Raw genomic sequence first — 14,627 nt, forward strand, 5'->3', positions numbered from 1 at the left:
GATTCTAACAAGACCTGACCCCAGAACTTTGCACTTTAAGTGCTGAGTTTATTCTAAGGCAGTGAACCTTAGTATAGTGATTTTTGTTTGGCTTTATGTTTTCAAAGCTTTGACTTAAGCCTTTGAGAATTAGCTTGGTTGCTTTCCTTTACTACCATAGTGGTTGGTTTGTACATTTGCTCCACAAGTATTTGAGTGTTTACTGTATAACAGCACATAAAGATTTTTACTCTAAAGGTAGTCTCAGCCCATTTGTCTCACTTCTGAAATGCTCTTGCCATATCTGTTTTCCCCTTGTCAGACTCCTTGTCTGTGGTTAAAACAGTATGCAGCACAGCATTTGAGAATTTACTTTGTTTTTGTACATCAAAAATTTCTAATACACAAGACAATATACTCTGAAAGTAGCTTTGGAACAAGGATACTTGAGTTTGTGTACTGGCACTGCCAGTCACTGTGTGTGGAAGTTACTTAACTCATGTGCGTAAGTTTTTTTATCTATGAAATGGAGACAGTAGGACATAAGTGTGAGGGTTATTGGGAGAATTAGGTAAGGCAATAGATATCAAGTGTTTAGAAAGGTGCTTGGCACATTTTAAGCAGTATGTATTGTGGTTAGTCTTTTATTTGGTTGTTTTGCTACTGCTTTAATTGGAACATCTTTAAACAAACACAAAAAATGGATGGTCCTCTTCTATAACTTTGTTAATGAATAAAAAGATTCAGATGAAGGCATTTTTTTCTTTACTTCTTTGAATTTCTGATCTGTTTTTGTCCTTTCTGTTTTTGCCTTCTCGAGTAACTGTTAAGTAGAATCATGATGTAGGAACTGCAACTGATTTTATAGGCGTGGATGGTGATAAGTGACATAGTAGGAATTGTTTTTCCTTTTGCATGTTGTACCTTAATTACTCTGTAAAACTGAACTCTGATGCAAATTTTAATTCTCTCTTGCCTCCTAGTCCCTAAAAAAGATTCTGAATACTGACAATTACCAAGAATATGAACTAGCACTGAGAACTTGTGTTCTTAGCTAGACTGGATCCTTTTATATACATTGTCCCTTCTATTCTATATGAGGAAGCATATTGAATAATATTTAGTAATAGTCTTATTTCATTTAATAATATATAAAAGATAAAATTATAGTTTTGGGAAATAAAATTTGCCTCTTCATTTGCTTTTTGCAGGAAATCCACTGTCAGAACACTCCCCTCAAGAAACATCAAGTAATCTCAAATACACAGTCATTTCCAGAAAATCAGACACCAGCAAAATCCTCTAATACAGAACCTACAGGTCAGTTTTTCCTTTTCTGCTTAAAATGTAGCTTCCAGTCTACCATAGATCTGGCAATTGGATTGCAGAACAAAAGTATTGCTATTTCAAAGATATCCATTTCTTCTTTTTCATTTACTTTTCCATTTCTATCCATGTAGAGAACTTCCTCTTTAGTTCTCTTCCTGGAGTGAGAACTCATATACTATTGATGAGAGTGTAATTTCTACAACTCTTTTTTTTGAGAAACATTCAGTAATATATATTGAATTGCACTTTAATTCAACTTTTCTGCAAGTGATTCTGTGAGATGAATTCCTGAACTATTAGTAGTCAGAGCTATATGTACAAAGAGATTCATTGTAGCACTAAATGATGGTAAGATTGAAATGACCTAAATGCCTATCTGCAGAAGGCTGTTCAGATGAATTCTGTATAGCCATGTAATCAAATATATAGCTGCCTGAGACTGAGGTAGCTTTATGATGATACTTAATATATCATAGATGCTTTTAAAATTTTTATTTTATTTTATTTAAAATATCCAAAAATTTTAAAAAATTTGTGATTAAGAACACACTATGTAAAAATGTACTCATTTAACTATGTTTAAGTGCATATTTCAGTAGTGTTAAGTATGTTCATATTGTTATGAAATAGATCTTTTTCAGAACTTTTTCATCTCGTAAGACTGAAACTCTATAATAACATATTTCTATTTCTTCTTCCTCCTCCAAGCCCTAGTAACCACCATTTTAGTGTTTGGAAGTGTATAGGAGCTGGGTGTGGTTATGCATGCCTGTCATCCCAGCAACTCTGGCGGATCACAAGTCAAGGCCAGCTTCAGCAACTTAGAGAGATCCTCTCCCAAAATAAAAAAATGTAAAGAGGACTGGAAATGTAGCTCATTCGTAAAGTGCCTTTTAGTTCAATCTCCTGTACCAAATTAAGAAGTTTTTTGGAAAGTGAATTCTATTTCTATGAATTTGACTAATTTAGGGACCTCTTGAAGTGGAATCCCTCTTTTCTGCAGGGATATATTCCAAAACCCCTAGTGGATACTTGGAATCTTAGATAATACTCAACTCCATATATACTTTTTTTTTTTTTTAATGCCTAATAGTATTGCCACATGGTATCAGTTAATCTGTCCTTCCATGTTTTATGCCCTGTTGATTCCTTTTTATCACTACCTTGTGCTTTGGGGCCGTTATTAAGTAAAATAATGACTGAGATGACTGAGTGACTGGAGGGTAGGTAGTGTTAGTAGTGTGATACACTGAATAAAGGAATGATTCACTTGCTTGGCAGGATGTAATGGCTCAGAGCTGACTGGAATTGGAAAGTGTGTGACTCTGTCATACCACTCAGAAACAAAGTACAATTTAAAACATTGTTTATTTCTAGAATTTTCCATTTAATATTTTTGGACTATGATTATAGGTAACAAACGGTAGAAAGCAAAACAGTGAGTAAATGGGGAATACTGTAGTTTTTATTTGTGACTGACTTATTTCATTTAGCAAAAGTCCTTAAGGTTTACCATATTGTAGACTGTGATAGAACTTTTTTTTTTTTTTTTTTTTTTTAGTACTGAAGATTGAACCCAGGGAGCTTTACCACTGAGCTATATCCCCAGTCTTTTTCATTTTTTTGTTAAATTTGAAGGTAGGGTTTTGCTAAGTTGCTAAGGGCCTCACTAAGTTGCAGAGATTGACCTTAAACCACCGTATTGTTTTCCATAACAGTGGCTCCATTTTATATTCCCACTGACGGTACCCAAGGACTTCAGTTATTCCACTTCTTACCAATGCTTTTTTGTTTTGAGGTATTTTTTATCTTTCTTTTCTTTAATAGTAGCTACCTTAACGAGAGTGGGTGATATCTCATTGTGGTTATTATTTGTCTTGAATAGTGACGTTTAACATCTTTCCATGTGCTTATTGGCCAGTTGACTATCATTTTTGGAGATATATAATGCAGGTCCTTTTCTCATTTTATAATCTTTTGATTTGTTGTTGTTGAGTTATAGAAGTTATTTATACATTCTGAATATTAACCCCTATTTCAATGTGTAATTTTTAAATATTTCATGCTAATCCATAGTTGCCTTTTCAGTTTGTTGATTGTATTCTTTGGTACACAAAAATTTCTCTGTCTGTCTCATTTGCCTTTCTTTTGGCTATTGTCTTTTCTTTTGGTTTTATGTCCAAGAAATTATTGTAAAATTCAGTGTTGAGAAACTTTCCTCTTTTTATGAATTTTATAGTTTTGCATCTGTAATCTATTTTGAATTAATTTTTATATGTGGTATAAGAGTCTAACTTCATTGTATTGTATGTGTATATCCAGTCTTCCTAGAATCATTTGTTGAAGAAACTCTTATTTTCTTTTTGAATCCTCTTAATGCCCTTTTTGTTTTGTTTTGTTTTTGCAGCACTAGGGATTGAACCCAGGGTCTTGTGCTTGCAAGGCAAGCATTGTACCAACTGAGCTATATCCCCAGCCCCTTGATGCCCTTTTTGAAAATCATTTGACCATATATGTGAAGTTTTATTTCTGTGTTTTCTATTCTGCTCTATTTAAAAAAAATTTTTTTAGTTGTTGATGGACACAATACCTTTATTTAATTTATTTATTTTTATGTGGTACTGTGAATCAAACCCAGTGCCTCATATGTGCTAGGCAAGTGCTCTGCTACTGAGCTATAACACCAACCCTCTATTCTGTTCTATTGATCTATATGTTTGTCTTTGTGCCAGTACCACAGTGTATTGGTTACTATAGATTTGTAGTAAGTTTTTAGTCAGGAAGTATGAATCCTCTAACTCCGTTCTTCTTAAAAAATATTTTGGATATTTAAGTTCCCTTTAAATTCTTTATGAATTTTAGGATATATCTTTTTTTTAATATCAGAAAAATATGCAATTAGGGTTTAATGGGAATTACATTGAATCTATAGGTTACTTGGATGATGCTGACATAGTAATAATATTAAATTTGAATCATGAACATGGGTGTCTTTCCTTCTATTTGTGTCTTTCTTAATTTTTTTTAGCAATGTTTTATAGGTTTCGGAGTATAAGACTTTCAACAACTTGGTTAGGTTTATATCTAAGTATTTTATTCTTTTTGGGATAATTATAAATGGATTTGGTTTCAAAATTCCCTTCTCAGATTGTTCACTGTTAGTATATAGATACCCAACTGATCTTTATGCATTGATTTTATATCTGGTAACTTTGCTCCACTTATCAGTTCTAACAGTTTTTTCTTTTTGTTTTGGTGCACTAGAATCTTAAGAGTTTTCAATATATTAGATAATATAATCTGAGAACAGAGATAATTTTACTTCTTTCTTTCTAATATGGATGCTTATAATTTCTTTTTTTTACCTTAATGACTTGGTTAGAACGTTCAATGCTCTACTGAATAGAAGTAGTGAGAGCAGGCATCTTTGCCTTTTTACTGATCTTGGAGGACTGTTGAATATTGATAATAATGTAGCTGAGGACTTTTTTCTTTTATTTCCTTCTTTCTTTCTTTTTTTTTAGGTACTAGGGATTGAACCCAGAGGCACTTAACCACTGAGCCACATCCCCAGCCCTTTTAAATATTTTATTTAGTGACAGGGTCTCGCTGAGTTACTTAGGGCCTTGCTAAGTTGCTGAGGATGTCTTTGAACTCTCAATCCTCCTACCTCAGCCTCTTGAGACTCTGGGATTATACGTGTGTGCTATCCCGCCCGGCTGAGGAATTTATTATGAAACAAGTATATTTATTCTAGTCCTAGTTTTGAATGATTTTATTGATACTCCTTTTTTTATTTTTTATGTTTTTAAAGACTGCATTTTGATTCATTGTATACAAATGGAGTACAACTTTTCATTTCTATGGTTGTACACAATGTAGATTTGCACCATTAATGTAATCATATATATATACATAGGGTAATATTGTTTCATTCTACTATTTCCGTCCCCCACCCCCTCCCACAACATTTTCTTCTACACCATCCGTCCAAGGTTCCTTCATTCTGTTCTCCCCCTCCACCATCCCCCCTCGTTATATATCATCATCCACTTATCAGAGAAAACATTTGGTCTTTGGTTTATTGGATTTGGCTTATTTCACTCAACATGATATTTTCCAACTTAATCCATTTACCAGCAGATGCCATAATTTTATTCTTCTTTATGGCTGAGTAGTATTCCATTGCATATATATACCACAGTTTCTTTGTCCATTCATTGATTGAAGAGCATCTAAGTTGGTTCCACAATCTAGCTATTGTGCATTGAGCAGCTATGAACATTGATGCAGCTGCATTACTATAGTGTGCTGATTTTAAGTCCCTTGGGTATGAACCGAGCAGTGGGATAGCTGGGTCAAGTGGTGGGTCCATTCCAAGTTTTCTGAGGAATCTCCATACTGCTTTCCAGAGTGGCTGTACCAATTTGCAACTCCACCAGCAACGTATGAGTGTACCTTTTTCCGCACATCCACGCCAACATTTATTATTGCTTGTGTTCTTGATAATAACTATTCTAATTGGAGTTAGATGAAATCTTAGGGTGGTTTTAATTTGCATTTCTCTAATTACTAGGGATGATGAGCACTTTTCATATATTTGTTGATCACCTATATATCTTCTTCTGTGAAAGGTCTGCCCATTTCCTTATCCCATTTATTGATTAGGTTCTTTGTATTTTGGGTGTAAAGTTTCTTTAAGTTCTTTATACACTTTAGAGATTAGTGCTCTGTCTGAAGTGTGTGTGGAAAAGAATTTCTCCAACTCTGTAGGCTTTATTTTCACATCGTTGATTCTTTCCTTTGTTAAGAAAAAGCTTTTAAATTTGAATCTATCCCTTTTATTGATTCTTGCTTTTATTTCTTGCACTATGGGGATCTTGTTAAGGAAGTCTGAACCTAAGCCAATGTGATGGAGATTCGGGACTACTTTTTCTTCTATTTGTTGAAGGGTCTCAGGTCTAATTCCTAGATCCTGAATCCATTTTGAGTTGAGTTTTGTACAGGGTGAGAGAGAGGGGTTTAATTTCATTTTACTGCATTTGCATTTCCAGTCATTGGGATTTTAATAGGAATTGCATTAAATCTGTATAGTACCTTTGGAAGTATGACCATTTTGACAATATCAATTCTGCCTATCCAAGAACATGGAAGATCTTTCCATCTTCTAAGGTCTTCCTCAATTTCTTTATTCAGTGTTTTGTAGTTTTCATTGTAGAGATCTTTTACCTCTTTGGTTAGATTGATTCCCAAGTATTTAATTTTTTTGAGGCTATTGCAAATGGAGTTGTTTTCCTCATTTCCCTTTCAGCTGTTTTGTCGCTTGCGTATAAAAATAACCATATGATTCTTAACCTTAAGTCTATTGATGTGATGAATTATATTTATTGATTTTTGAATGTTGAGCCAATCTTGCATTCCTGGGATGAACCCCACTTGATTATGGTGCACTATCTTCTTAATATGTTTTTGGATGCAATTTGCCAGGATTTTCTTAAGGATTTTTGTGTCTGTATTTATCAAGAATATTGGTCTAAAATTTTCTTTCCTTGATATGTCTTTATCTGGTTTGTGTGTGAGGGTGATACTAGCTTCATAGAATGAGTTTGGAAGGGTTCCCTCCTTTTCTATTTCCTAGAATACTTTGAGAAATATTGGAATGAGTTCTTTGAAGGTCTTGTAGAACTCAGCTGAGAATCTGTTGGTCCTGGACTCTTCCTGGTTCGTAGGCTTTTGATGGTTTCTTCTATTTCATTGCTTGTAATCAATCTGGTTAAATTGTGTATGTCCTCCTGGTTCAGTTTGTGTGGATTATATATCTCTAGAAATTTGTTGATGTGTTCAATACTTTCTATTTCATTGGAGTATAGATTTTCTAAGTAGCTTCTTATTATGTTATGTATTTCAGTGGTGTCTGTTGTGAAATTTCCTTTTTCATCACGAATTTTAGTAATTTGAGTTTTCTCTCTCCTTCTCTTTTTTAATGTGGCTAAGGGTTTGTCTATTTTGTTTACTTTTTCAAAGAACCAACTTTTTTGTTTTGTCAATTTTTTTGAATTATTTCTTATGTTTCAATTTCATTGATTTCAGCTCTGATTTTAATTATTTCCTGACTTCTACTTTTGGTGTTGTTCTGTTCTTCTTTTTCTAGGGCTTTGAGCTGTAATGTTAGGTCATTTAGTTGTTGACTTTTTATTCTTTTCTTGAATCACTCCATGCAATGAATTTTCCTCTTAGTACTACTTTCATAGTGTCCCAGAGATTTTGATATGTTGTATTGTCATTCTCATTTACCTCTAAGAATTTTTTTATCTCCTCCCTGATGTTTCTGTTATCCGTGCTTCATTCAATAGCATATTATTTAGTCTCCAGGTGTTAGAGTGCTTTCTGTTTTTTATTTTGTCTTTTATTTCTGATTTAATTCCATTGTGATTTAATTCCACAAGGTGGTATCTCTGTTTTTTTTTTTTTTTTTTGCATTTATTAAGGACTGCTTTGTGGCATAACATATGGTCTATTTTTGAGAAGGTTCCATGTGCTGCTGAGAAGAAAGTGTATTCGCTCTTTGATGGATGGAATATTCTATATGTCAGTTAAGTCTAAGTTATAGATTGTGTTATTGAGTCCTGTGGTTTCTTTGTTTATTTTTTGTTTGGAAGATCTATTCAGTGGTGACAGCGGTGTGTTGAAATCACTCAGAATTATTGTGTTGTGATCTATTTGATTCCTGGAATTGAGAAGGATTTGTTTGATGCACATGGATCACCGTTATTTGGGGCATAAATATTTATGATCATTATGTCTTCCTGATTTTTGGTTCCCTTAAGCAGTATGAAATGTCCTTCTTTATCCCTTCTGACTAACTTTGGCTTGAAGTCTACTTTATCTGAAATAAGGATGAAACCCCTGGTTTTTTACTGAGTCCATGTGCCTGGTAGGTTTTTTCCCCATCCTTTCACCTTTAGTCTGTGGATGTCCTATGTCCTTTCCTATGAGTCTCTTGAAGGCAGCGTATTGTTGAGTCTTGCTTTTTAATCCAATCAGACAGTCTGTTTTTTGATTGATGAGTTTAGGCCATTAACATTCAGGGTTATTTTTGAGATATGATTTCTATTCCCAGTCTTTAGGGCTTATTTTTGGTTTTTAACTTGACTTGGTTTGTCCTTTGATTGGTTTTTACTTTAAGGTAGTTCCTCCCTTTGCTGACCTACATTGTTTTTCATTTCCTCCTCATAGAATATTTTACTGAAAATATTCTGTAGTGCAGGCTTTCTATTTGTAAATTCTTTTAAGGTTTGTTTATTATGAAAGGATTTTGTCTTGTCTTCAAATCTGAAGGATACTTTTGCTGGGTATAGGATTCTTGGTTGGCAGCCATATTCTTTTAGAGCGTGAAATATGTTGTTCCAGGCCCTTCTAGATTTTAGGGTCTGAGCTGAGAAATCTGCTGATATCCGAATTGGTTTCCCCATGTATGTAATCTGATTCTTTTCTCCTGCAGCCTTCAAAATCCTATCTTTAGTTTGTATGTTAGGCATTTTCACTATAATGTGCCTTGGTGTGGCTCTGTTTTGATTTTGTGCATTTGGTGTTCTTGTAAGCCTCTTGTAGTTGATTTTCCATTTCATTCTTCAGGTTTGGGAAATTTCTGATATTATTTCATTGAGTAGGTTGTTCATTCCTTTGGTTTGTATCTCTGTGCCTTCCTCAGTCCCAGTAATTCTTAAATTTGGTCTTTTGATGATGTCCCATAGTTCTTGGAGGTTCCCCTTATAATTTCTTACCATCTTCTCTTTTCTTTACCATCTTCTCTTTTGTTCATCTTTATTTTCAAGATTAAATATTTTGTCTTCATTGTCTGGTGTTCTGTCTTGAAGTGATCCAGTCTGTTGGTAATGCTATCCATTGAGTTTTTTATTTGGTTTTTTGTTCTCTTCATTTCAAAGATTTGTGGGTTTTTTTTTTTTGTTTTTTTTTTTTTTTTTTTTTTTTTTTGTGCATTTCTATCTCTTTGTTGAAATGAACTTTTGCTTCCTGCAGTTGCTCTTTCAACTGCTTATTGGTGTGATCATTCATTGCCTGCATTTGCTTTCTTATCTCATCCATTGCTTAACAAATCATTTTAATTATGTATATTCTGAACTTCTTTTCTGACATTTCTTCTATCATGCTGTCTCTGGATTCTGTTAATATAGAATCTCTGTTTGTTTGGATTATTTTCTTCTCTTGTGTTTTCATGTTGTTCACATATTTTCCCCTGAAGCAGTGCAGATCTGGGGTATTGCAGTTTCCCCCCTATAGGTTTATAGTGACCCTAAAATCTCTTCTTTAAGGGGAGATCAGTATTAGCAGCACCTAGTACAGATAATATGCAGCCCTCAACAAATAGCCCCTATGAAGATGTTAATAATATTATCATAATAAACAGAATGAGTTCGATTATTTATCTACAGTATAACAAATAGATTTGCAATAAGATCTGCAGTTCCTAATGGAGGACAAAGAGGATGGGGAGGGATGTAGGATGTAACTCTTAGTGGGACAGAAAAGAGTATATAGAGGTTCTAGATCGTAGAAAGAGTGAAAGTATAATCAAAAGAAGTTGGTTCACATGAGAGAAGGGAGAGAGAGACTGAGGAAACAGGTAAACAAAAGGAAGAGAGAGAGAGCAAGAAAAGTAGAGAAATAAAAATCTAAAAATTTTCAAAAAGGAGAAAAAAAGATGAACAAACAATTACCTGGTAATATTGGTGTTCCCTTTCTTTTTCTTGATGGGGAGGATGAAAGAGGAAGATCAAGTGAGGACAGGTATTTTCAGAAGATTTTCTCTATATGTCTGCATTTGAATATCTTAAATGCATAGTTTTATAATAAAAACATATATGTTTCCTTAATTAAAAAATTCTAGGTTATATCTTTTAACATGTTCTTTCTCAAAAATTGTTCTAGGTTCTACTGAATGCGAAATGACGAAGTCTAGTCCTTTGAAAATAACTTTGTTTTTAGAAGAGGATAAGTCCTTAAAAGTAACATCAGACCCAAAGGTTGAGCAGCAGACTGGTTGGTTTTTATTCTCATTTCTTGTTTTTATTTTTTATTTCATTTTTATATTTGTTCTTTTTAGTTATACATGACTGTAGAATGTATTTTGACGTATCATACACACATAGGGTATAACTTACCATTCCTGTGGTTGTACATGATGTGGAGTTACACTGGTTGTGTATTCATATATGAAAATACGAAAAGTATGTTTGATTCATTCTACTATCTTTTCTATTCCCATCCCCGCTTTCTTCCCCCATTCCTCCCTGTCAATCTGGTGAACCTCTAGTTTCCCCACCTCTGCAGTGTATTGTGAATCAGCATCCATATATCAGAGAGAACATTCGACCTTTGCCATAATTTCATTCTTATTTGTGGTTGACTGATATTTCATTGTGTATATATACCAATCTTTATTTCTTATAACTCTGGCCACATCATCATAAATAATATATTGACAGAACTATATATTCAAATATACAGTGTCCTATATTTTAAAAAAGTGATTTTATAATACTTTTTTTTTTTTTTTTTTTTAAACTAGGAGATATCTAGCTCCCACAAAAATCTGTGGTACTCTTAGCAGTTACTGTTAGGTCACACACCCCTGTGAAAATCTGGTCAGGATTGCCATTCACTTTCATGGGGAGAGGAACTAATGTTCCTTCCCATACTCTGTAGGTGCTGTTGGCAGGGTTAGTGACCCTAGGTTAGTGAACTGCCCTATGTGATCTTACTGTTTGCCTATTTCTGACCCCTGGGTGAAAAAGCAACTTCTCAATAATAGGAAAAAAGTAATTTGAAAGAACATTTTTAGGAAGTCTGAATCTTTTATAGTTTGAGTTCTTAAATTTAATACTCTGTACTACATCTAAGGCATTGAATCAGCTTTTGATAGACTCAACCCTCATTTCTTAGAAAATGTTATTGGAACTATGTAAAATTTGTTTTATTTGTTCGTAGAATTATGTTGAAATGGGAAGTACTTTTTCTTAAGATTTTTTTTTCCTTGTTTATTTAGTAAGCACATGAATGTTAGATCTTCTCTGCTCTCTCTTCTTAAAGGTCTTAAATGTGAATCACCCATATTTTTCAGAAGTGGTACGTGAAATTGAGATGAGTGTGGATGATGATGAGATCAATAGTTCGAAAGTAATTAATGACATCTTCAGTGATGTCCTTGAGGAAGGTGAGCTAGATGTGGAAAGGAGCCAAGAGGAAATGGATCAAGCAGAAGCAGAAAGCAATGAAGAGCAGGAAGATGCATTGAATATCTCCTCAATGTCTTTACTTGCTCCATTAGTACAGACAGTTGGTGTGGTAAGTCCACAGGTAAGAGAAGACTAAATGTAAACAGGCACATGACAAAAAGAAAAGAGGTGATATTGGAACCTCCTATCCTGCTTTGGTGGATATTTGGCTTTCGTAATTAGGGAGATTTTGCAAAACTAATGAACATTCCCTGAAGAGATTAAAACTCTTTAGTGGTTTGCTGTTGTCCTTAGGTAAACTCCAAACAGTAAAATGGTTTTAAAGGCCAGACATCGGGTATAAATCTTGGCTCTGGCAGTTACTGTTTTTTAACCTCTCTGTGCATAGTTCTCTCATCTGTTAAATGAGGTTAACAATAGTACTTATACGGTTGATGTGAATATTAAATCATGTTAGTATATTAGTGTTTAGCACCAAACATAACTACCTTTCATTGAGAGCTAACTACTATCACTAGCTATCACCCTAAATTAAATAACTGCAGCTCTGGAGATTGATTGACTTAGAAGTAGTTTTTAAAAAATTTACCAGTGTAGGTTTCACTTGTCTTTGTACCATTATGCATTTACTTTTTAGGAATTCATTGTAAAGTCGTTTGGTTTTATGATGACTCAATTGACTTATTGAATATTTATTTCCTAATAATGGAGAATTCATTTTTTTGGAATTAATTATCATTTAGAATCAATGTTTAGTATCCATAAAATGGACCCATATCTGGCATGCTTTCCTGCAGAGTTTAGTTTCCTCACCTAAATTGGAACTGAGAGATACTCATATAAGTGAAGAGAGTCCAAAGCCAGGGAAGTTTCAGAGAACACGTGTCCCTCGAGCTGAGTCTGGTGATAGCATTGGTTCTGAAGATCGTGATCTTCTTTACAGGTAAGGACATTTTGGAAAGGTATTCATTCACTTAGGTTCATGGTTTAAATTAACAAAAGTTGTGTTACCATCTATATTTACAATGTTATTAAATAACTCACCTGTATAAAAATTTGGAATAACTTTTTTTCAGCCTCGTTCACCAAAATACATTTCCATGGTGGTGAAATGTTCTGCTGATATGTTTAATATTATCAAATTATTGACATGTTCAAAAATGGATAAAGCTCAGTGTGTTGCTGGATTTCTAACAGTCTTACTTTTCCTGAAGCATTGATGCATATAGATCTCAAAGATTCAAAGAAACAGACCGTCCTTCAATAAAGCAAGTGATTGTTCGGAAAGAAGATGTTACTTCAAAATTGGATGAAAAAAAGAATGCCTTTTCTTGTCAAGTTAATATCAAACAGAAAATGCAGGTATACACTTCTGTGGAAAGGGGATTTAGAATTTCTGGCACTGGATTGTGAATTCTTTGAGGATAATGGCCCATTCTTCCTTTCTATACCTTGAGTAAGTAGAAGGATGTCTGGCACAGGAGCTCAGTAAATCACTCTTGAATTCAATTTAATTCCCAAAGATACTCTTTTTTTTTGGGAAAAGTCAGAAACTTGTTTCTGAAACAAATATTGCTGAAATATTTACTTATGAATTTTTATTTTTTGCAGTACTGGGATTAACCGAGGCCTTCACAAATAGGAAAGCACTGTCCTACTGAGCTACATCCCAACTCTGAAATTTTCTTTTGAAACATTTTGGTTACAAATATCTTTAAATTATAACTGTTAAGTGGATGATGGTGAAGTTTGAAATTTATTTTGCACCTCAAGGATTCTTCTTATGCTGAGAGCATTTTTTTAAAAACATCATACTTGAAATTTAAATAAGATGAATGAAATACTTTCTAAATTTCTACTTTCGTGGACAGAACCCCAATTATAAATTGAGTCTTTTTATAGGAAAGAATGTTTATAGTTTAATTTTTTAAAATTATATATTTTTAAATTTTTTACAGAGTGCATTTTGATTCATTGTACACAAATGGGGTACATCATTTCGTTTCTATTCATACCATTCGTGTCATCATACATGTACATAGGGTAATGATGTCTGTCTCATTCCACCATTTTTCATACCACCCCTTCCTCTCATTTCCTTCTGCATAATCTAAAGTTGTACCATTCTCTTGTCCCCACACCCCCACCCCCATTATATATCATTCTCCACTTATCAGGGAAAACATTTGGCCTTTTAATACATATAAATTTTAGTTGTAGGTGGACATAGTACCTTTATTTTATTTTTATGTGGTGTAAGAATCAAACCCAGGGCCTCACAAGTGCTAGGTGAGCGCTCTACCACTGAGCCATCGTATAATTCTTATACCATGTTAAATGTTTTTTGTACATAGCTTAGAAACTTGAGCAGTGAAACTTAACATTTTGATTTTACTGTGAAAAATTTGGAACCTACCCAATTATATTAATTAGAATTTAAGTTAAATAAACTGAAAATGATAATTAAAAATGTGAACTTTTCCCCATCTCATTTGCTTCTCTAGGAACTCAATAATGAAATAAATTTGCAGCAGACAGTGATCTATCAAGCTAGCCAGGCACTTAATTGCTGTGTTGATGAAGAGCATGGGAAAGGGTCCCTAGAAGAAGCTGAAGCAGAAAGACTTCTTCTGATTGCAAGTATGTGTGATATACCTGAACAATTCCCACAAAATTACCAATCAGGGAAAACTTCCTCTGATATTCAAAAATCTCTAATTTTTCCCCATATTTTTTATTGGTGCATTATAGTTGTACATATTGATGGAGTTTGTTACATATTTGTACAATACACAATATAACAATATAATCTGGCTACTATCACTTCCTAATACTTAACCTCTTCTGTCCCCTCCTTATACCCCTTTGTCCCTTTCCCCTACAAATCCCCCTTTCATTTTCATGAGATCTGCCCCATCTTTTTTTTTTTTCCCTTTTTTTTCCTTATTAGCTTCTGCATAAGAGAGAAAACAGAGGACGCTAAACCTTCTGAGTTTGACTTAAGACATCTCTAATTTTGAACAAAAAGACTTTTTACTTATTTCTTTTTTGTTGGTACTGGGG

The 14,627-nt window shown here is 33.7% G+C and overlaps 1 protein-coding gene across 3 annotated transcripts in view; it reads left to right on the forward strand.

The window, feature by feature from the left end:
• ANLN (anillin, actin binding protein) overlaps nt 1–14,627 on the forward strand; it is a 68,664-nt gene that overhangs the window by 21,801 nt on the left and 32,236 nt on the right. For 2 of the 3 annotated variants that reach the window (XM_079151161.1, XM_079151163.1), the window contains exons 8-13: nt 1,191–1,299; nt 10,258–10,368; nt 11,450–11,685; nt 12,362–12,507; nt 12,779–12,926; nt 14,069–14,204. In XM_079151161.1, coding sequence (XP_079007287.1) covers nt 1,191–1,299; nt 10,258–10,368; nt 11,450–11,685; nt 12,362–12,507; nt 12,779–12,926; nt 14,069–14,204 — 886 coding nt within the window. The remainder of the gene's footprint in view (nt 1–1,190; nt 1,300–10,257; nt 10,369–11,449; nt 11,686–12,361; nt 12,508–12,778; nt 12,927–14,068; nt 14,205–14,627) is intronic. The other variant, XM_079151162.1, reaches the window with a different exon arrangement.

This window comes from Sciurus vulgaris, assembly GCF_902686455.1.
Source record: "Sciurus vulgaris genome assembly, chromosome: 8".
Classification (NCBI taxonomy): Eukaryota; Metazoa; Chordata; class Mammalia; order Rodentia; family Sciuridae; genus Sciurus; species Sciurus vulgaris.